General features: G+C 44.6%; 2 protein-coding genes across 2 annotated transcripts in view; one reads left to right on the top strand and one right to left on the bottom strand.

The window, feature by feature from the left end:
• Nucleotides 1-1,098: 1,098 nt before the first annotated feature.
• On the bottom strand, nt 1,099-1,899 carry LOC135702444 (uncharacterized). Its single transcript, XM_065223478.1, has 3 exons — nt 1,819-1,899; nt 1,458-1,751; nt 1,099-1,363 (listed from the first exon to the last, which is right to left on the bottom strand). Exons 1-3 carry the CDS (start codon nt 1,832-1,834, stop codon nt 1,164-1,166), a joined length of 510 nt encoding a protein of 169 aa, XP_065079550.1. The 5' UTR covers nt 1,835-1,899; the 3' UTR covers nt 1,099-1,163.
• Nucleotides 1,900-13,799: 11,900 nt separating this feature from the next.
• LOC135702533 (uncharacterized) overlaps nt 13,800-23,800 on the top strand; it is a 92,684-nt gene continuing 82,683 nt past the window's right edge. The window contains exons 1-2 of the mRNA XM_065223613.1: nt 13,800-13,958; nt 14,319-14,433. Of these exons, the coding sequence (XP_065079685.1) occupies nt 13,926-13,958; nt 14,319-14,433 (148 nt within the window). The 5' untranslated portion in view covers nt 13,800-13,925. The remainder of the gene's footprint in view (nt 13,959-14,318; nt 14,434-23,800) is intronic.

Below are 23,800 nucleotides of genomic sequence, written 5' to 3'. Positions count from 1 at the left end.
ATCCTGGTAAATACAGCCAAGTAACCAACAAGCCCGCTAATTCGCCTTTTTGCAATATAAGGCCAATATGCGGCTAGTATAAAACTTAGCATGCCCTATGTAAGCCATGTATGAGCCTTATATTGCAAAAAGGCGAATTAGCGGGCTTGTTGGTTACTTGGGCACTTTGACTTAAGTACGTGTCAAATTTACGTCAACGCAACGCAAACGGATCTAATGTGGGTGGCCTTTAGGGGGCTACCAAACGAGCATGAAAGCTAGCAGCAGATCGCTGATTGTATGATTAAAACCCTGTTAAATTTGTTAAACATTGGTATCACTATGAGATTATATGCGTTTAATTGGAAATAGGAATACCTTTTCGGTCATCAAAACAAAACTTTATTTTTCTCGGATCAATGCGAATGTTACTTACGACATAATGAAAATTTACTGTTGAATTGGTTGGACGATTCTACATGTGGAGAGGAATGTTTAAAGCTAAAAGGAAGAGGAGACAATAGGGGGACTTTTATGAATCAATTTTCTGTCAAACGCAAACTATTAATGGTCGGGCGAACGTATAGAACGCGAGAATTTTTACAGCAGGGAAATTATTTTTTTGTATTTTGACAGTCGACTGCGTCGCCCATAATGAAATAGTGTTTTCACGGTCGTTTCCACGAGAGAAGAAGAACACGTCACAGACAAAAAGTAGCCAGTTGTCTCCTCTTCTTCTTAGGTTTAAAGTATCCCATAAAAGGTCTTCGTAATTAATGAACAGTCCCCAACGTGAGTTGTGAACAGCTCAAAAATGTTCTTTTTCACCTTTGGCTCTGTAAATTTCTGAAAATTCATATAAAATGGAACTGTTGCTGATTACACATCATGCAAGTTTTATAAAAACACCCATTTTGTTTGGCAAAAAAAGCTCCTACATAAATATAAGCAGTCTCAAACATAAATCTAAGCCAGCAAAAACAATCACAGCGTACTGGAAAACCGGTCCCATCCGGTTCTTGTCTCAAGTGAACCAAACAAATTTACAAGTCGTTCTTGCAAATGTCTGGGTTCGTTGAACTTTCGAAAAGAAAAACCATCGCAAGTTTACTGCCTAACTCGAACAAAAAATCTCGTCCAGTTTTATTGAAATGCATAAATTTGATTCAACAAGCCGCGCCAATTTATCGCCGCCGTAAGTTTGCTCCGGCCGGGGCCGTTTGGGGCTTGCAGCAATGGGTACAGTGGGGATTGGTACAGTTCTCCTTAGCCAGGGACGACGACGACGATTGTGACATGAGAAGCCTTTGTTGATGGGGCGGAAATTGATTCAGAGCTTGCGGTTGCTGAGGTAGCGATCCGGCCGGAACCGTGCAGGCGGCGTCTATGCAAATTTTTAACGGGAAAGGAAGAAAAGCGGACGTGATCAGAGAAGCATTAGCAGCTTTGCGAGGAGGGGAGGTAGAGGTGGAACATACCCATGAAATATTGGATGCCACCCGGAAGTGGACCTGTGCCCGGTTGTTGCAGCGTCGCCGGCTGGAAGGCTGGTGTCGTTGGCAGCATTTGCGCTTGATGAGGTCGTTGAGCTTGATGGCTTTGCAGCATGGTAGGCATGTTTGGCGCTAGTCCGGAATTATTCATATGACCTGAAGCCGAGTAGGTTTGTGCCCGCTGGTGAGGGAACTGCTGCTGGTAGTACTGTTGCGGCGTGTAATACACGTCCTGCATGGTGGACGGAACGTTGCAGTTGGGGTTCTGTTGGTTATTTCCTGAATGGGAAATATGGAAAGCATTATTTTAATTAATTCAAATCAGAAATTAAAAGAACATTCTTACCGGACGAAGGATTCATGGTTTGAAAATTTGATGAATGGTGGAATTAGGAATTTTGCAGCGTTATTCAGTAACAGTTTCCGGCAGAATGAAAAATCTTGACGGTCGAATATAATGGCTTGCTATGATTCAGAATACAGTATCCCCCCGCTAATCCGACACTCGATAATCCGACGACTCGATAATACGGACCCCGTTAATCCACACAATCAAGCGTAACTCGAGGCGTAACTATTTAAATCGACGTATCTGATTTTGTAAACAATCACTTCAATCGACGATTTGTGGCAACTGCTAGCTCACTCACAGAAACTAACAACACCAGCTAGTAGGGGAAAGATTGGTGCTTGTTTGCGTGAGAGAGTTAGCAGTTAAGAAATGTCGGATTAAAGCGAGGGGGGCGACTCTATCTAAGACGCAGGAATTGTTTTGCTTTGCTGTTGTGAGATGCACTCGCGCTTAATAGATAGAAACACGATTGATTGTGATTTTGAAGATTTCCTGCAAAAAGGTGGAGAACGAAGCGAGTAGATGGGTTTAGATGCAAGGGATGAAAAAAGATTTTTCGTAGATTGATTCGCTAGTGTGAGATTTTTCGACCATTTACAATCGAGATTTAGATGTGTCGCACCCTTCGGATTAAAGGTATAAACACGTGTTTGAATACATTGTGCTGTCAATTTTCAGATTTGTGTTGTAGGCATGCTGTCCGTATGTTTTGATTTTTTAGTATGGATTTGACAGTCGGATTAGAATTGTCAAAGCTAGAGCCAATCGAGCAACGCCTATCTTGATTGCATTCTTCGATGCAATCGGTGTGCATATTTACATTATTTGACAATTCTCAGGTAATCATGATAGCAGTAGGGTACTTCGTCGTAATCGCCCATTTCCGTTCTATCGATCAGAAAAGATCAATAATATCAATGATGTTACCGTGCACAAATCAATTATAGGTTTGTTCCGATGCGTTAGTTCATTAGCTACAACATAAATCCTATTGGAGCGCATTGTATGAATATTTACGCTCATTATTCTCAAAACAAAAGAAGCACTCCTAGCGAATCCCCTTTTTCTACGTTTATCCGTAGGACGAAGAAAATCTAATGGCGTTACAATGCGTTAGGACAGAATTGAAACTCGTGGAACGAATTTAGAACCAAGAAGCAGTATTAGATTTTAAATAATATCTCAACAATTTGTGACTCTTTATCAAATCCAACGGTGCGTATGGAAAGGTGAATAAATTTAGAAGTCATCTTTGGCAGAAATATTCCACTTTTTGTTTAAACTCGTTCAGAAAAAAGAGGTAAAGTGCGGGTTCTGCTTAGTAGGACGGAAATTAGATCAAAAACCCTAGGTCTCATTTCTTCATTCAAATTGTTTTCAATAATCGGAGTGCAGTTTCGAATTCCTTTGGATACGGTTGTGTTTTAAGTTTTTCTCTGTTTTGTGCGTGCGTTCGCATTCATAGTTTTCGGCTGCATTTGCCGGATTAGCGCTGGCACTCTGCCTGTGGTTTTCTCGCTTTCCGAGAAGTTTTAGAATCGAGAAAGAAAACGTGATTCATCATGTTTGCAAAATTGCAAGCATCAGAAGATTTGGCGCTATCTGCGTGATTTGATTTTTTTCTGCCGGACCAGAAAGTTGTGGCATGGCGAGTGAAAATTTTAATTTCAGTTTATGTACGCGGTGATGAGAACGACGCTGATCTATTGTCAATTGATCAAGTCAGTTGAATTCAATTGACTTGAACACGAATTGAACGTGTAAACCATGCCATTCAACTGACTTGATCAACTGACTTGATCAACTCACTTGAATTGAAAAAAGTTGAACCAGGCTCAACTTTTCAAGCCAATTGAATTCAACTGAGTTGATCATTTGACTTGCCTAATCTAAACCCAGCTTTAGGGTTTTGCGATGTGCATTGCTTTTGTACACGGAGTGACTTGAAAAAGAAAAGCGAAGAAAAGTGATATTTGGTTGTTGTGTGGTTGGAGTCGCTGGAGGAGGAATTGTTTAGGGATGACTAGAGAAAAATATGCGTGGAAGCATCGGGAATGCGCTCCCGGGTGTAGTGATTTGGTGAGTACGTTCCAGTTGAAGATTGTTGAAAAGTGTATTTGTGGTGATGCAAATTATGGTTTAGATGACGCATGGCTTCAAACATTTTGAGTATCCAAATAAAACATAGGGGAAATGACGGCTTCGGCATGACAGACTATTTTCGGCAACCCAAATTAAAACACTATTTTCACTGGATTTTCTTACGAAAACACTTCGCTGAATGCATGCAAACGATTCTTTATGCTTTCAGCTTCAATTTGACTATATTTTTACCACTGAGAAAAATCAATCTAGCAAGGTTTTCTTGAAATGCAACACACGCACTACAAATTGTAGCTGATTTCGAGTTGCCGATAATAGAACAGCAGATTTACATGCAGTTCAAATGGAACGGTTGCCGAAGAAAAACTGGTTGCCGACAATACTCGCTCTCACTAGAGAAGATAGGAGCTTTGTAAAAGCGTTTCAAGACAGTTTTTGACAATTCTTTCGACTGAAATTGTTAGAGCAGCTGGCAGCAGAAGATTGTAAACAAACAAATACTGCATATGTGTGCGTTCCTTACACGGTAACCAGCGTAAACACATTAATGTGTAAAATTTCACACATTTCGTGAAAAAAGGGGCCTACTCAAAAAATGTGTAAACTGCGTTTACACATTTATGTGTAAACCAAGCAAACGTCAAAAGAAGTGTATTTTTTACACATTTTTCAAGAACGGTTTTTACAGCAAAGTGTGTAAAAAGTAACCATTTCTAGAACTTAAATATAATGGGTGCTCATGGTTTTTTATTAACTTCGGAATTTTCTTATTTGTGTCAATGGTAAAATAAAGATTGCTCGATTATTGTAGGGTAAATGTTGGCTTCGGCACCCATTGACTGTTTTCGGCAACCAAAATTTAAACGTTAATTTCACTATGTTTTCCCATCAACGCACTTCCCTGAATGTGTCCAAACGATTGTTTAGCCTTTTAGCTTCAATCTGATTATATTTGAACGATCGAGCAATCCAGTAATGCTACATTTTTCTTCAAATAAAGCATACGCACTACAAAATGGGGTTGATTTCGAGTTGCCGATAATAGAACAGCTGGTTAACACGCAGTTCTAATGGGAAGGTTGCCGAAGAAAAAGAGGCTGCCGACAATAGTCACACTCACCTGAGAAGTTTGGAGCGTTGTAAAAACGCTGTCAAAACGTTTTGAAAAATGCTGTCGATTGGAATGGATAGAGAAGCAAGCAGCAGATGAATGTAAACAAACAGACACATCATATATGTGCGTGACGCTGAGAAAATGCTAGTAGAAGTGCAGACGCTGCTTAGATTGACGAGAATACGTAAATTCCCCTATATATTTTATTAAAAACAGAAATATAATCAACAAAAATAAGTAGCGGCACCGGAGGTGTTGGTAAGCGTGATTTCCTCTCAATCCCAGTCGACGCTGCCGGGATGTTCTGAGGCATAACATCTCTGATCGCGCCGAGGATCACGCCTTCCTTCGGAAGGGAAGTGAAGCCATTGGTCTCCGGTTCATGAGTTGATGGGTCGAAAGGTAGGGTCCAGGTATGGGAGATTCCTCCCTGGCGTCTGGTAGCATTGATGCTCAGCACGGGAAACAAATCAAGGGAAGAAAAACAAAAATCAGTATATGAAGTAGGTATATAAACTAAACTAAAACTAAAAGCTATGAAAAAAGTACAAATCACCTACCCTCTAGCATGTCCATCGTTGTGCACTGTCCAGTTTGGACCGTAGTTCCTCAATGTTCCTGCTGTTCTTCACTGAAATTTAGCAAATGGCGTGCGTCAACAAAGTAGGATGCAGCAAAGTTTGAAGTTTTTTTTTACCCATTAATGAGTATAAAAATACACATTTTTTGACTGGTACTACATTCGTAAAATGTGTATTTTTTTTACACATTTTATACCCCGTTCACATTACAGCGTATATCACGTGATATACGCTGTCTTGCAATGAGCACTCATACATAGGATTTGCAGTGAAAACTAGATATATGAGTGCTCATTGCAAGACAGCGTATATCACGTGATATACGCTGTAATGTGAACGGGGTATTAGGATTTCCAAATTTACACATTTTTTGACAGCTGCATATAAATATAAAAAATGTGTATTTTTTTACTCATTTATGTGTTTACGCTGGTAACCGTGTAGAGAAAAAGGCTATAGAAAGAAGGTCGTTGCTTAGGTTGCCGAGAATACGTAAATTTCCCTATTACATACTAAATACGCACAGGGCATCGTCTGCTGACCATTGCCGCGGTTATATCGTGGGAGTCCCAGGTACCCGGTTCGAGCTTTAGTTGGCGGCGGAGGCTCTTCTTGACCTTCTACCCCCTGAGTAGTTAGTGTGAATAAGGGCGTCTATGTGATGTTTTGCTGTACCTGTTGTGGACATCTAGTGCAACCTGTTCCCTTAACTTGTTGAGGATATCCTGTGTTGCCTCAAAAGTTACCCTTTTTGAAGTACTAGTCTTCACAACATAAAGGGCACCATTACGGAGCATGAGATTTGATCAAATTATTCGCAGTTTTACTTGTCCAACGCCCCCGGCTGGGTGAGGGATAGAGGATGACACACACACACAGACACACACACACACACACACACACTCACACACACACACACACACACACAGGGCTACAAATGGTGAGTTGACAACCTAGCTCTGGTTCTCACAAGTTCCTACCTCACGCCTCCCCGTGGTGTAGCCTGGGCAATGTTGTCCTTCTGACAATAGCAAAGTGAGGGGGTGCGACGCGAACACTGGCGCGGTAACCATAACACGGCGATAGAGGAAATGCTTCGTCAACCCGCAGGAGTGCCAACCGGCACATTAGGATCGACGCCAGTAAGATCCTTATTACGGCATACTGGATACGGCATGGAACTATGGACACGACACGGCACAATGGATTGGATACCACGCTACAGGGCTGACAGTCGTGCTATTCTGCTCCCTAAGTAAAGAAGGGTGACACCTTCTTGAAATGGCGAGTGGGCTAATAGTGCGGCTGCCCCCGTCCCGGTAAAACCTTGGCAGGCCTCCGGATACGTTCAAAACTCGTCACCAATTGGTGATTGGTGAGTAGTAGGCTCAGATGTAACATTCCTGACTTACGCCGATCTGGCTCTGAACACGGCCCCCATGAAGGACCGTGTCAACCCTAGCATGGCCTCCCTGCTTGCATAGATAACCATGGGATCACGATAGGAGACTACATACAACGAGTGGAGATAGCGGCCCGAAGGGGGGACCCATCAGAATGGATAAAATTGGAGAAAAAAATAAAAATGAAGAAAAAGAAAAAACCAAAAAAAATATGAAGAACGACGGCAATACGCCAGACAGTGAAAACGGAGGAGCAAACGTGTTCGCAAGGAGTGGGATATTGCAGAGATCACCAGTGTCGAACCTGGGGGTCACTGCGAGTTCCAGCAGCAGCAGTAAGTTTCAAGAAGAGCAGCCAGGCGTTGGGCTAAGCCAGATATTCACACCAATATCCAGTAGTAGCAAATCCCAAGAACTGCAGCTCGGGAGAACCAAAATGACGGAGGTCAGGAGGAAGATCGATGATCTCTATGTGTTCGTGAAGGATAAAAACAACGTACACAAAGAGATCAAGCAACTTGTGACCGGTATCAAATCCGGCATAACAGTGGCAGATCGGGAATGTCAAGAGTGGAGAAAAAGGGCCGAAAATGCCGAAAAGGCTCTGCTGGAGGCCAAGGAGAGCATAAGACTGGCTCAAGCACATGAGACTCCGAAGGGACCCACAAATCCACGTCCTGAAAAGAGAGATAGGGACACGCCAGGAGATGAGGAGGAGCCCAAAAAACGCAGGGACGACGAGGAAGGCATCAAGGAGATGGGAGAAAATGGTGCGTGGCGTAAAGTCGAGAACCAGAAGGAGAGGAAGAAAAAACAGAAGGAAGATGAAGTGAGGAAGAAGGAAGAGGAAGCGAGGAGGAAGGAAGAAGAAGCGAGGAAGAAGGAAGAGAAGAAGAAGGAAGACAGGAAGAATAAGGAGAATCCTAGGCCTCGTAGGGAGAGAAGCAAGGGTGACGCTCTGGTTGTTGAGGCGAAGGACAAAACGTCCTACGCAGCACTCCTCCGGAAAGTGAGAGATGATCCGGAGTTGAAACACTTAGGCGAGAATGTGGTGAAAACCAGGCGAACCCAGAAAGGCGAGATGCTATTCGAGCCGAAAAGGGACCCTACGGTTAAGAGCTCAGCTTTTAAGGAGCTCGTCGAAAAATCTCTTGGCGAGACGGCGAACGTAAGAGCCTTATCCCAGGAGTCAGTGGTCGAGTGCAGGGATCTGGACGAGATCACAACAGAAGACGAGTTGAAAAGTGCGCTAAAGGTGCAATGCAACCTGGGAGACGTACCGATGGCAATTCGGTTGAGAAAGGCGTATGGTGGCACGCAGACGGCGTCGATACGACTTTCTTCGGACGCAGCTAACGAGCTGCTGAAGACTGGCCGAATCAAGGTTGGGTGGTCAGTGTGCCCGTTGAAAGCTATTCCTCGGGTATCTAAGAAAATGGAGAGATGCTACAAATGCATGGGCTTCGGTCACCAGGCGAGACACTGCAAAGGCCCTGACAGATCTGATCTGTGCAGGAAATGCGGAGAGAAGGGGCACGTTGCAAAAGACTGTACAAAGCAACCGAGGTGCATGCTCTGCAAAAAGGAGGACGGAAATGGCCATGTGACGGGAAGTTTCAGGTGCCCTGAGTTCAAGAAGGCGATGGTGGGCCAGCAATAATGAAGGTAACCCAAATAAATCTCAATCATTGTAACACAGCACAGCAACTGTTGTGGCAGTCAACAACGGAAACAAAGTGCGACGTTGCAATCATTGCAGAGCCATACCGAGTCCCTCTCGATAATGGTAACTGGGTGGCGGATAGAGCAGGAATGGCGGCCATACAAGTCATGGGCAGGTATCCCATACAACAAGTGGTGGCAAGCTCATATGAAGGTTTCGTGATCGCCAAAATCAATGGAATCTTTGTATGTAGTTGCTACGCACCCCCGAGATGGACAATTGAGCAGTTCCACCAGATGCTAGATGGGCTCACCGAAGAGCTCATTGGACGGAGACCAGTCTTCATCGCAGGAGACTTCAATGCTTGGGCAGTGGATTGGGGGAGCAGATGTACCAACGCAAGAGGGTATAGCCTGCTGGAAGCTCTGGCAAAGTTGAACGTCAGTCTGGCCAACGAAGGAACCATCAGCACCTTCCGCAAAGATGGTAGGGAATCCATTATCGACGTCACTTTCTGCAGTACGTCGCTAATGGCAAATATGAACTGGACGGTGTGCGAGGAGTACACCCATAGTGACCATCAGGCGATCCGGTACAGTATCGGCGAACGAACACCGGTGGAAATGCGGAGGACGAAAGTAAGCGAGCGGAAGTGGAAGACGAAGGCATTCAATAAGGATCTCTTCATCGAAGCTCTAAGGGTAGACAACAGCGTCCCGGGCCTAAGCGCGAATGAGTTGACCGAATTATTAGCAAGGGCATGTGACACAACTATGCCGAGAAAACTGGAGCCAACGAACAGGCGGCGTCCAGCCTACTGGTGGAACGAGGAAATTAGCACCCTCCGTGCTACTTGTCTTCTAGCCAGAAGGCGTGCTCAGAGAGCAAGAACAGAAGCAGACAGAGAGGAGCGCAGGGTGGTGTTCCGAGAGGCCAGGGCTGCACTGAAACGAAAGATAAAGCTGAGCAAGTCAAATAGTTTCAAGGAGTTGTGCCGCGATGCCGATGCCAACCCCTGGGGCAACGCATACCGAGTTGCGATGGCGAAGATCAGAGGCCCAACGATGCCGGTTGAAATGTGTCACAACAAGCTGAAAGTCATCGTGGAGGGACTTTTCCCACAGCATGACCCAACGAACTGGCCACCTACACCATATGGCGAGGTAGATGAAGACAACGTTGAACAAGTCTCCAACGAGGAACTCATAGCAGCAGCGAAAGGGTTGAAAGCGAATAAAGCTCCCGGCCCGGATGGAATTCCCAACGTGGCGTTGAAGGCGGCGATCCAGACGTTCCCGGACATGTTCAGGATGGTGCTGCAGAAATGTCTGGACGATGGTCAGTTCCCTGATAGGTGGAAGGTACAAAAGCTTGTGCTGTTGCCGAAGCCCGGAAAACCGCCGGGGGATCCTGCATCGTATAGGCCAATATGCTTGCTGGATACTGTAGGAAAGCTCTTAGAGAGGATCATCCTCAACAGGCTGACGAAATGCACGGAGAGTGAACACGGATTGTCGGAGAGACAGTTTGGATTCCGGAAAGGGAGATCGACGGTGGATGCAATTCGGACAGTGATTGACAGAGCCGAGAAAGCTTCCAAACAGAAGCGGAGAGGAAATCGATACTGCGCCGTGATTACGATCGATGTCAAGAATGCATTCAATAGCGCCAGCTGGGAGGCCATCGCCAAGGCGCTCCATAGAATGAGGGTTCCAGGCTACCTCTGCAGGATTCTAAGTAGTTATTTCCAGAACCGGGTCCTTGTCTACGTGACAGACACGGGGCAGAAATCGCTTAGAATCACGGCGGGGGTTCCCCAAGGCTCCATTCTAGGTCCCACGCTGTGGAACGGAATGTACAATGGCGTGCTGACGCTCAAGCTGCCCAAAGGAGTTGAGATCGTTGGCTTTGCGGACGATGTCGTCTTGACGGTAACCGGTGAGACGCTGGAAGAAGTGGAAATGTTGGCGGCTGAGGCGATAGATACGATTGGTAACTGGATGCAAGGAGCGAAGCTGCAGATAGCCCACCACAAAACAGAAGTGATGTTGGTCAGTAACTGCAAAGCAGTGCAGCGGGCAGAAATTACCGTTGGAGAGCACACCATTGCTTCGAAGCGCATGCTTAAGTATCTGGGAGTAATGATCGACGACCGGCTAAACTTTAATAGCCACATCGAATATGCTTGCGAGAAGGCGACGAAGGTCATCAACGCAATAGCCAGAATCATGCCGAACAATTCTGGTCCAAGCAGCAGCAAGAGACGTCTTCTGGCTAGTGTTTCCTCATCAATACTAAGGTACGGAGGTCCAGCCTGGATTGAAGCGCTGAAAACGAAGCAGAACCAAAGGAAATTGAGCAGTACGTTCCGGCTCATGGCCATGCGAGTCGTGAGTGCGTACAGAACCATTTCGATGGAGGCAGTATGCGTTATCGCCGGTATGATCCCAATCGGCATCACCTTGGCGGAGGACTACGAGTGCTATATGACGAGAGAAACCAGAGGAGTACGAAAAATGGTGAGAACGGAGTCGATGGCTAAGTGGCAGCAGGAGTGGGATGCAGCAGAGAACGGTAGATGGACACACAGGCTAATACCGACTCTTTCGACCTGGGTGAACAGGAAGCATGGAGAAGCCAACTTCCACTTGACGCAGTTCCTGTCTGGTCATGGCTGCTTCAGGAAGTACCTGCATCGGTTCGGACACACAACGTCACCCTTCTGTCCGGAGTGTGGGAATGTGGAAGAATCACCAGAGCACGTGGTTTTCGAATGTCCTAGATTTGATGATGTGCGAGAGGATATGCTCGCCCTTAGCACGGAGAATGTCGTCGAAGAAATGTGTCGAGAGGAGGGCACCTTTAACGCCGTCAGCAGAGCAGTAACGCAGATCATGTCAGCGCTGCAGCGAAAATGGCGGGAAGACCAACTAGAAAGTAGTAATGTGCTCACACAAGTGCGAACTGAAAGCCGAAGCCGGGAGAACTCTCCGTCAGAGTAGGCTGTATCCACCACCAGGGATAACCGAGTAGAACGTGACGCTGGGAGATAAATGGCTCACAAATTGGAGAGACGATCAGCGAACTGGAAGCGCCAATTAGCTGAGGTAAAGTGAGGTGCGTAATGCACGGCCCCCTCCGAAGTAATACGACAAGTGGTTCCGGGGGAAAAGGGCAAGGCGTCTAAGGAGGTTTTAGTGCGGTAAGAATCCCACACACCGTGTCACCGCGACTGTGCGCCCAGTCGTCAAGCGGTGGCACGATGGCCTTTTTGAAGGTTTCCTCCTTGCCAAAAAAAAAAAAAAAAAACACACACACACACACACACACACACACACACACACACACACACACACACACACACACACACACAGGGCAGAAATCACCGTCGGGGAGCACACCATAGCCTCGAAGCGTGTGTTAAAATACCTGGGAGTGATGATCGATGACCGGCTAAACTTCAACAGCCACGTCGAATATGCCTGTGAGAAGGCTTCGAAGGCCATCAACGCGATAGCTAGAATTATGCCGAACAACGCTGGTCCCAGCAGTAGCAAGAGGCGTCTTCTGGCCAGCGTGTCATCATCGATACTGAGATATGGAGGTCCAGCCTGGGTTCCAGCGCTGGAAACGAAGCAGAACCAAAGGAAACTGAGCAGTACGTTCCGGCTCATGGCCATGCGAGTCGTGAGTGCGTACAGAACCATCTCGTCGGAAGCAGTATGCGTTATCGCAGGTATGATCCCTATTGGCATCACCCTGGCGGAGGACAGCGAGTGCTACAGGCGGAGAGAAGCCGGAAGAGTACGGAAAGTTGTGAGAGTGGAGTAATTGGCTAAGTGGCAACAGGAGTGGAACACGACGGAGAACGGTAGATGGACACATAGACTAATACCGATTCTTTCGACCTGGGTGAACAGAAAACACGGAGAAGTCAATTTCCACCTAACGCAGTTCCTGTCTGGCCACGGCTGCTTCAGGAAATACCTGCATCGGTTCGGACACGCAGCGTCACCCCTCTGTCCGGAGTGTGGCAATGTCGATGAAACGCCGGAGCATGTGGTCTTCGACTGTCCAAGGTTCGAGGCAGTGCGAACGGAGATGCCCGTCCTTAACGTGGAGAATGTCGTCGTTGAAATGTGTCGAGAGGAGGGCACTTGGAATGCCGTCAGCAGGGCAGTCACGCAGATTATGTCGAGAAGAGCAGCGATCTAGCAACCCCAGCTAGCGCTGAGAGTACGACAAGTGCATGAGCACAGCCACCCCCCGAAGTAGTCGCTTCACAGTGGTCCCGGGGGGATCCAGGCAGAGGAGAAAGTAAGGAATGGGTTTTAGTGGAGCTGCACTAGGCAACTACTGGATACCACACCGTGCCAACTTCACTACAGGCCTGGCTTCTTGAAGCTTTCCTAAACCTTACTAAAAAAAAACACACACACACACACACACGTTTTCAATAATCAAACGTCATGATTACCTGGGTTTTGTCAAACAAGGTAAATATTTACATTGCTTGTACCAAAGAATTGGCAGTGTTGCTAGAAATCACCTAGGCATAGGTTGCCAAGGCAGTTTGTTTTGAATACGCTCCTCTCTTATGATAGACCCTCTCTAGTAATTCCCACACAAGAAAAATAGGCATGGGCAACCTGTGCGAAACAATAACTGAGCTATTATGTTTTGTACAGGAGTCAAAATGCACAATAGTTTACCACAAATAATTAAAAACTAGTAAATTAAAATCTAAATATTCATCTAATGAAAAAACATTTTTAATTTTCCAGCTGAATGGTGCCACCTATCACGCCACCGTGGACACGTCCTGTGGTGGAGTGGGCCGCAACATTGCCGAAGGAATCTGGAAAATCTTTGGCAACGTCAATCTGATTTCGGCCGTTGGAAATGATCAAGTGAGTACAGCAGCAAGCAAACATGCCAGCAGGGCTTCCAACCCAATTTTGTTCTTGTGGACGGACGGTGATAATTTCAACAGCTGCCAAAAGCATTCCCACCATCTCACCCGGAGCCAAACTGGTTCCGCAAATGTTTATTTTTATCTGATTCCAATTATTCATCCCCTTTCCCTGTCGTCGTATCGTTGATAGAACGGAGATTACATAAAACGACTGCTGCCAAACCACTGCGGGGCATCGATTCTCACCGCTGGCGACCATCCAACGGCCAACTGTTCCGTCCTGCTGGACAACAACGGAGACTGCAAGCTGGTCGTGGGGGACATGTCCGTCCACAATGCCATCAGCACCAACTGGGTAAGGTTTTCAGACCACCACCGCAGCCGATATCAATCAATCAACAAATTTATTTTTGATGTGGCTAGAGCTAGAACCCTCGTATCGCTAAACCGTCAACGTTAATCGCCGTTCCGACTCGGATTGATGGGCGCAATAAATTTGTTATCATAAAAATGCAACCGCAGCGATTGAAAGCCACCGAAACTTTGTTTTCGAATTAAAGCGCTAAACATTTCATTGTGCGTGAAAATTGCGTAGCGCTATGTAGAAGGGTACAACTCAGTTTCATTAGTCAACCAATCACAACCGGTCGTTGGGTTGGGTTGACCTCGGCAATTGGATGCTAATTTAAACATTTTGTTTTATTCATTCAAACAGATCAATACGCACGCAAAACTAATTCAGGACGCTCCACTGGTGATAATTGATGCCAACATAAGCGAGGAAGCAATGAAGGCGACTTTCGATTTGTGTTTGCAGTACGATAAACCAGGTTAGTGGAAAATATGTTAGATCCGTAAATTTATTTGGAATGTTCCGATGCCGAAGATGGTCCATAACTGAACCATAAAGGACCCTTTTTCTCGGGGATCATTATTGTTATTATCATTATTTGAGGGACTTTCAGCCGTAGTTTAGGAAATCTTAGAAATAGGGTGAAAACTCCAGAGGGGAGACTTCCCAAATTGCAGAGATTTTTTTTTTGTGTTTCACAGAGTTATGGAATGACGGGTTGCGTGTCGATGTGTCGAGTCTGTTGTCCTTTTTTCGTTATCATCGTATGTGGGTCACGGTAATGCTAGTTGTTGTCAGTGCACAGTGGTTCAGAAATGCAATCTAGTGGAACAAAAGCTGACACGCACAAGGGGAAATCAACTCTACACACTGTGCCGAAACACAGTACGGCGCACTCTCCAGTACGTAGGGCATACGTTGACAAGTATGACACAAACAATATTATATAAAACGGCAGCACTGTTGAGTTTTGCCAATCATACTCATTACTATGATTACTGCTTTGTTTACTTCAGATACTGAAAAAAATAGAAAAACATTCTATGGACAGTTGACTTTCGATCACACCCCTGGTGAACCATTATCCAGACCGAATCATCTCGGAGTCTTCTGCAGGAGATTGTCTAACGTTACCTATAAGAGCAACCGTACCAGTCGTTGCAATTTGCGGTACTATTTTACTTACGCATAGCGTTTCCATTTTGGATTAATCACTCCTCTCCACACCGGTTCTTGCTATAAGAGTCATAATTTAAGTTACCGTTTTCCACACCGGCCGGAACGCAATACTTGAAATCTACAGTTTTACGTGGTGCTTGCAAACATCGCACTCAAACGTGGATCATTTTCTGGAATTGTTATCTGATTCAAGTGAAGAGGATCTGGATTTAATGAGCGATGTTTTGATTCAGGAACATGCCATTGCGGAAATCGAAGATACGGGTAAACAAAATAGAATTCGTATAGGGGAAAAAAAAACATGTATCGAACGTCTGGCACACGAAGGAGCCGAACATTTGGTGTCAGATTATTTTTCTGATAATTGCATCTACAGGCACGACCAGTTCCGTAGACGTTTTGGCATGAGTATTTTTGTCGTTTATTCAAAGTAGAAACCTTCTGATGCGTTGCTGCCGTGTTGCTAAATTTGTGAACTCACTACTTCCCGAAGTCCGGATTGCTATTTCTCGCACCTGAATAGCAAGTTCCGGTACGTAAGTAGCGTTATGGTAGAGGTTGGTAAATGTGCTTTATTTACACACTGGTACGGTTGCTCTTACGCTGCCGTTTCTATTACAGGGAAAATTCAGCATAATATTTAGGACGTTTGGCGGACGGACACGGATTGGGGCAACATGATTTCTATTGAGATCACTACGTGCTGGATTGATTGTACTGTGCTACGAATAAATTCAAGTTCTCCCGATTTTTCCCCGCCGGCTCTTCTCGTACAGCATGAAAAATGCTTCCAAGAAGGACATTACAGTATGCAGCAAAAGATCGCAAAATACGGTTGATTAGGATAACAATCGCCAAGGTTCGGAAGAATGTAATGATGTCATTCAGAGACAAAAAACATTGTCTCAATCAAGTTCATAGTTCTAAAGGAATATAGTACATCAGCATTAAATAAAATAAAATAATTGGAGTTTCGGCTATGCAGTCTGGATCAGGACTCTACATTTTCGAAGCTCTAAAATGAGCTCGAGTTTTGTTTCTCTCATACAAACGTGTTCAACGCTTCATTTCTATAACGCCTTGCTAGACTATCAGCAACAAATGATAATGAAAAAGAATCACGCTTAGAAGGAAACGCTGGCTGTGGATCTTCTCGTCGTTGCTTTGCTCAACACTTTCAATGTAAGTGATGTCGATTTTCTAGTTAAACGAAACCTCATTATGGCTTTCAATCCCCTTTCACGAACACTCTATCACAGCTCTTTCAATTTGTTTAAAATGCGTTATGTCCCGTTTTCGTTATTTTTTTTTAGATAAATATGTGGATGGAAGATAAATTAAACATATTACGTGTAATCTTCAAGTGTTTTCACGTGAGAAATGCTTTAAATATGTAATTTCATTTTCCCTCATATACGTCATGAAACCTCTGTTGATGTGTTTCATGAAAGAGAAAACTATCAAAGTCGAGCGCTCTTTCCCTCATCCGTTTCACCGAAGCTTGAAAGGAAGACCAATGGAGCAACGGGAGAAAGAGAGACAAGCGATTGAACATTTGTTTGTGCACGCCGACTGAGGTTCTAGAATGCTGCGAAGCTGTTTGACTTTAACAGAAAAAGAAAGCCAGCAGTCTCTTCGTCGCATCGATTTGGTCGATTGAAGCTGATATTCAGACGCCCTGGTCTGGATAGTTCAAACCGTAGCTTAACTGCCCAGCGTTTCGGCAGTTTTTGGCAGCCTTTCTCGGGGGAAATTAATTCTATCGTAATTAAATTTCCCCTGAGGAAAGCTGCCAAGAACAACCAGTATTTTCCACTAAAAAACCGATGTAAACATAAACAAGCACAAAAGTCATTATACATTCAGGATTGCCAAACTCATGGGATATTAACGCCTTGATTGACAGATTTTGGCTCATTCGGCACAGCTTTCGGTACAGCCAAATCCTTCGGCACAGATTAAGGTGTGCAGAGTTGAATACCCCTTGGGCATGCACACTTTAGTTCCAGAACGTTGAGTCCTGGCGATGCGTCTAAGCTCTGACGGATTTCCATGCATGGTTCTTTTTTTACCGCTATAATGATGCGAAAAATAAATGTTTTATTCTTTCGAAGAGATTTCAGTTTGTAAAAGATAACATGCGAATTAAAAAAAAAATATTAAATTTCAGGGAACCTCATTATTGTTTGGGATCTTTATATGCTTTCAGGGTACGTTTTTGAAGTCTCATGACCTTGGAATTGTTCAAGCAATTACGTACAAGTTCAAGAAATTTCATACGTGGAACTTCACTAAAAATCAACGAGAAACGTAAAAGTGCAGCCAACTTTGTAGGAGTTATGAGAATTTCGTAGCATATTGAGAAGCTGCATAAAATTTCATATAAGTGCAGTGAACTCTATAGAAGATCTAAAAATAGTTCAGCAAACTTCTAAGATCTTCAGGGATCCTCGCTTCATCTTAGGGAACTTACTTCAAAAAACATAATGAACTTCTTCCCAGATAGACGAAGATATTAGTATAGTTTTTTGAATATTTGTTCAGGACTTCTGGTTGATCAAGTTGTGAAGATCTCAAACTGTTAGAAATCTTTTTGATGGGCAACTGATCCAACTGGTTCGGGTTTGAAAAATACTCCTGTGTTTATGTAAGCGTGTACCCTTCTTTCCTTTATTTAACGTCGGTCTCTGTTCCGCAATCTAGTGCCAATCACCGACGGACATCGATTGCCATCCATTGACGACAATCGAATGTGCAGGAAGGCAGCTTCCACACCTGCGTAGGATATCGCACCTATTCAATTCAACACACACATGGGCCGGGACCAACGGCTTTACTTCCCTTCCGAAGGAAGACGTGACCAGAGATTTTTATGCCTCAGAAAAATCCCACCGACCTCGGCTGGGGATTGAACCCAGACCCATTGGGGTGTTAGAAAGCAGTCACGCTTACCACTACACCACCGGCGCACAGTGGCACGAATATGAATAAAGACGGTCAAAAATATTTTCTACCCTTTTTCGACGTTTTAGAGACTGGATGTCTTGGGAGAAGTTGCTCAAAATTATAACTCGCATCTTTTGAAATACACACCTGAATAATCTTTAAGCTAGTATTACACATCCAAATTCTAACTTTTTCCAGTTACGAGATAATGGTTCCATGTCTTGGACAAAGTTGCAGAGCAGTTGATTTCATGAACATTTGCTAAAGACACCAAATTTCTACATCATAACTCTGTAGAGTTATAATAGATTTCCTTTTAAGACTACCTTAATATTGGTTTTTTAAGTTAATTAGTGCTTTTTTCAAATTTGATCAATTTATCATGTTCTAAGAAATTGTTGGCATCATTAAAATATACAACTTTGCTGAATACACCAATGCTTTTCATTGACATCCATGTGATATACAGCCCATCAAGCGTTTTTGTGACGTCATATTCAACGGCTCGAAAAGAGGGTGGGCGGGCCCTGGCGGGGTCTAAAACTGGTTGTATTTTGAAGATTACCTTATAAAATAGTACTTCTGAAAATTTCAGCGTTGGGTACTGAGGGGTACCTAGCCAAATCTCGATTCGAAAATGTCAATATTATATACAGCCCATCGGACGGTTTTGTGACACCATATTGAACGGCCCGAAAAGATGGTAGGCGGCCCCTGGCAGGGTTTAAAACCGATTGAATTTCGAAAATTACATTATAAAATAGTACTCCTGAAAAGTTCAGTGCTGGGTTTCCAGGTGTATCTAGTCAAATCTCGAGTCGAAATAGTCAATGTTAAATGTAGCCCATCATGCGTTTTTGTGACGTCATATTCAATGGCTCAAAAATAGGGTAGGCGGGCCCTGATGTAGTCGAAAACTGATTGTATTTGGAAGATCACCTTATAAAATAGTACTCCTAAAAATTTGAGCTTTGGGTACCGAGGGGTACCTAGTCAAATCTCGTTTATGTATATTTAGTACAAGTTATAAACCAATGTGTGCTACGAGTGTGCTACTTACTCATGATAAAATTTACAACTATATAAAAAATGCATTATCTTGAAATGTAATCAATGGGTTTGTTCATCAACTGCATATTCTGAACTTTGATATTTTGAGTATGCCAATATTGAAAAAAATATGTTTTAATTACTCCTTACCTGACTAACTTCGATAATATTTGATTGCCCTTCAAGTCTGACAAATTCCCTTCAATATGGGTGTTCTGGAAATCCAAGATGGTGGCTTCTGGTTACATAGAAACTGGGAGATACTGTCAAATACCCTTCAATATGAGTATTTTTGGAATCGGGGTGACGCTAAGAGTCCTGAAATCAATGTTCAATGCAACGGGTAAGTCACTCAGCACAGTGGGCCGCAGGTGTGCCACAATCTCGTAGGCATTGGATTGTTCATTAAATAAAATGGGAGCACAGCTGGGCAGCTGTCATTGAAGTTGTTCACAATATTACGTGCTGTTTGACTATATATTTCAGAAACATCCCCTAATTGAATATACCACAGGAAACCAGACCAGCAATTCACAGCAATGTAGGTTCTAGCGAGGGCTCTAGAGAAAGGGGCAGTTAATCAGACCCAAAAGTACCCGTAATTCAAATGATGGAGCAACTTGCACAAAACTACAGAAGTCATACTCATTACAATCTATATTCAGTCTCCTACAATGTTCCCCACCGGTTCCAACACTTTCCGGCCGCTGATAAACAGTTGCGTTTCACATCTCGAAATGCTGGGTATCTGGTCTGCCTTTAATTTGCTGAAACCGCTCACGGCTCACCTCGCCAGCATTCCTCCTTGGTTGTCACTATACCGATGATATCCTTGTGATTGCAAACCAAAACATTCAAGCTGTCAAAATTATCGGATTGCCAAGTAGGGGAAATGGCTCTAAGATTGAACCCATCGCTAAAAATCTGCTATTTATCAATTTTATCTAGACGAACGCGTCATTGGGATGGTACTTATGGATATTTTTGGTCGCTATTGAAAATTTAGTCGATTGCTGAATTTATGTATGGGCCCAAATTAGGGGCATTTAGTCCGACGTTACATCCATTTCCCCTATATCATTATGTTCGTATTTTACATTTTAAAAAGAATCGCAGCTTGCTGTATGACCGGTACAATCAGCACACCTGCAGCACACTTGCGGCACACTAAGAAAAAAGTCCAATGGTCCAATGCCAACTTGAAATCCAAGATGGCGGGTTTTAGTTAAATAGAAACTGAGAAATACTGTGAAATACCCTTCAATGTGGGCATTTTTGGAATCGGGATATCGTATAGAGACCAGAAATCGTGGTCCATCTTGAAATTCAATATGGCGGCTTCTGGTTATATGAACACTAGGGAATACTATCAAATACCCTTCTATATGGGTATTTTTGGAATTAAGATGACGTATACTGACCGGAAATCGATGTCCGACTTCATCTTAAAATCCAAGATGGTGGCTTCTGAGTATTTTCGAAATCAGACTGGTGATTTAGTTCTTTTATCAAAAATCAACACTCCAGGATAGTGTGGATGGTTTACAACATTAAATAAAATTTATGTTATTTTATGTAGGGAAAATGAATGTAATGTCGGCCTAAATGCCCCTTATTTGGGCCCATACAGCAATCGACTAAATTTTCAATAGCGACCAAAAATATCCATTAGTACCGTCCCAATGACGCGATAAAATTGATAAATTGCAGATTTTTAGCGATTGGCCCGATCTTAGATTCAAAGGCCAACATTAGAGCCATTTCCCCTATGTGTTTATGATAAATTTAAAAAAAAACACCGAAAAACTCTTATCCGTATAAACTACGAGTAAATAATAAATTTCCACCAAATGGGTTTAACCAAAACTAACTACATTTCAAATAAAAAATGTAGAAAGAAATTCAAATAGTATCTAGTTTTCAACAGGGGCACAATCATACGAGTTTGGAGTTCGTTCCATTCGATTAGAATTAAAGTTAAATTTGTTGCTTTAATCTTGATTTTATATCGAACTCCGTGATCTTACAAGTTAGTTAGTCCGAGGTTTGCATTTATTTATTTTTTTTTCTGTATAATAAGGTTTAGGAAAACTTTAAAAGCCTGGCCTGTAGTGAAGTTGGCACGGTGTGGTATCCACTAGCTGCCTAGTGCAGCTCCACTAAAACCCTTTCCTTACTCGCTTCTCTGTCTGGATCCCCCCGGCACCCCGGTGAAGCCACTACTTCGGGGGTTGGCTGTGCTCATGCATTTCTCATACTCTCAGCACTAGCTGGCGTTGCTATATCGCTGCTCTTCTCTCCATTTACGCTGCAGTGACTGCTCTGTTGACGGCATTTCAAGTGCCCTTCTCTCGACACATTTCATCGACGACATTCTCCAAGTTAAGGACGGGCATCTCCCTTCGCACTGCCTCGAACCTTGGACAGTCGAAGACCACATGTTCCGGCGTTTAATCGACGTTGCCACACTCCGGACAGAGGGGTGACGCTGCGTGTCCGAACCGATGCAGGTATTTCCTGAAGCAGCTATGGCCAGACAGGAACTGCGGTTGGTGAAAGTTGACTTCTCCGTGTTATTTTTCCGGCTTCTCTCCGCCTGTAGCACTCGCTGTCCTCCGCCAGGGTGATGCCGATGCCGGCGATAACGCATTGTGCTTCCGACGAGATGGTTCTGTACGCACTCACTTTCCTTTGGTTCTGCTTCGTTTCCAGCGCTGGAACCCAGGCTGGACCTCCATACCTCAGTATCGACGACGACACACTGGCCAGAAGACACCTCTTGCTGCTGCTGGGAACAGAGTTGTTCGGCATGATTGTAGCTATCGCGTTGATGACCTTCGAAGCCTTCTCACAGGCATATTCGACGTGGCTGTTGAAGCTTAGCCGGTCATCGATCATCACTTCCAGGTATTTCAACCATAACTGTACCGCTTTACAGTTACTGACCAATAGCACTTCCGTTTTGTGGTGGACTATCTGCAGCTTTGCTCCTTGCATCCAGTTACCAATCATGTCGATCGCCTCGGTCGCCAACACTTCCACCTCTTCCAGCGACTCGCCTGTTACCGTCAAGACGACGTCGTCCGCAAAGCCAACTATCTCAACTCCTTTGGGCAGCTTCAGCGTTACCACGCCGTTGTACATCCCGTTCCTGAGCTTTGGACCAAGTATGGAGCCTTGTGGAACTCCCGCTGTGATCCTAATCGATCTCTGTCCCATGTCTGTCTCGTAGGCCAGAACCCGGTTCTGTAAATAACTCCTCAGGATCCTGCACCGCTTCGGCGATGGCCTCCCAGCTGGCGCTGTTGAACGCATTCTTGACGTCGATCGTTATCACGGCGCAATATCGATCTCCTCTCCGCTTTTGTTTGGATGCCTTCTCGGCTCTCTCGACCACTATCCGAATTGCATCCACCGTTGATCTCCCTTTCTGGAATCCAAACTGCCTCCCCGACAATCCACGCTCACTCTCCGTGCATTTCGTCAGTCTGTTTAGAATGATCCTCTCCAAGAGCTTTCCGAGTGTACCCAGCAGGCATATAGGACTGTTTTCCTGGTTTTGGCCGCAGCACAAGCTTTTGTGCCTTCCACCTATCAGAGAACTGAACATGTCCGGGGACGCCTGGATCGCCGCTTTCAACGCTACGTTGGGGATTCCAACCGGACCGGGAGCTCTCTTTGTCTTCAATACTTTTGCCATTGCTACGAGTTCCTCGTTGGTGATTTCTAAGGTATGTCCATCTCCCTCTCCGTACGGTGTAGGCGGCCAGGTCGTTGAGTCGTGCTTCGGGAAAAGTCCTTCCACGATGATTTTCAGCTTTTCTGGGCACATTTCAGTGGGCATCGTTGGACTTCTGATCTTCACTATCATGACTCGGTATGCGTCGCCCCAGGGGTTGGCATCGGCGTCTCGACACAGCCTCCTTAAAACAGTTTGACTGCTCTGCTTTATCTCTCGTTTAAGTGCGGGCCAGGCCACTCGGAACAGTCCTCTTCGTTCCTCTCTATCTGCTTCTGTTTTTGCTGTTCTAGCGAGCAAGGCTCATTATAGTGGCTCATTCCACCAGTAAGCTGGACGTCGTATGTTATTTGGCTCCAGTTTCCTCGGCATGGTCGTGCCACATGCTCTCACTAACGTTTCTGTCAGCTCGTCCGCATTCAGATCCGCGGGGCCCCTATCCCCACGGTATGCCATTGTCCAATGCCATATCGGATCGCCTGATGGTCGGTATGGGTATACCCTTCGAACACTCTCCAATTCATGTTTGCCACCAGAGGCGAACTGCTGAAAGTGACGTCGCTAATGGATTCCCGGCCATCTCTGCGAAAAGTGCTGCTGCTGCCTTAGTTGGACAGCATAACTTCAAGCTTTGCCAGAGCTTCCAGCAGACTGTGCCCGCTTGCATTGGAACATCTGCTTACCCACTACACTGCCCAAGCATTGAAGTCTCCTCGAATGACTACCGGTATGAGCAGTGTTGGGAAAATATCAAAAAATCAAATCTCATCATCACCCAAGATCACGCTTGATTTTCGTAGACAAAAATCAACAAGCAAACTACTGCGGTTGATATTGCAAGCTGTGATATCGCAGCTCGGAATATCAAGCTCACAGAAACTCACCAACTGCAAATCTCACCAAACCGTGGTGAGATTGAGTTTAATGATTT

This window comes from Ochlerotatus camptorhynchus, unplaced genomic scaffold (assembly GCF_037179485.1).
Source record: "Ochlerotatus camptorhynchus isolate MF236.1 unplaced genomic scaffold, CSIRO-AGI_Acam_v1.1 ptg000193l, whole genome shotgun sequence".
Taxonomy (NCBI): Eukaryota; Metazoa; Arthropoda; class Insecta; order Diptera; family Culicidae; genus Ochlerotatus; species Ochlerotatus camptorhynchus.
The sequence above is the reverse complement of the archived record's forward strand: the minus strand, read 5'-3'. Positions and strand labels throughout refer to the sequence as shown.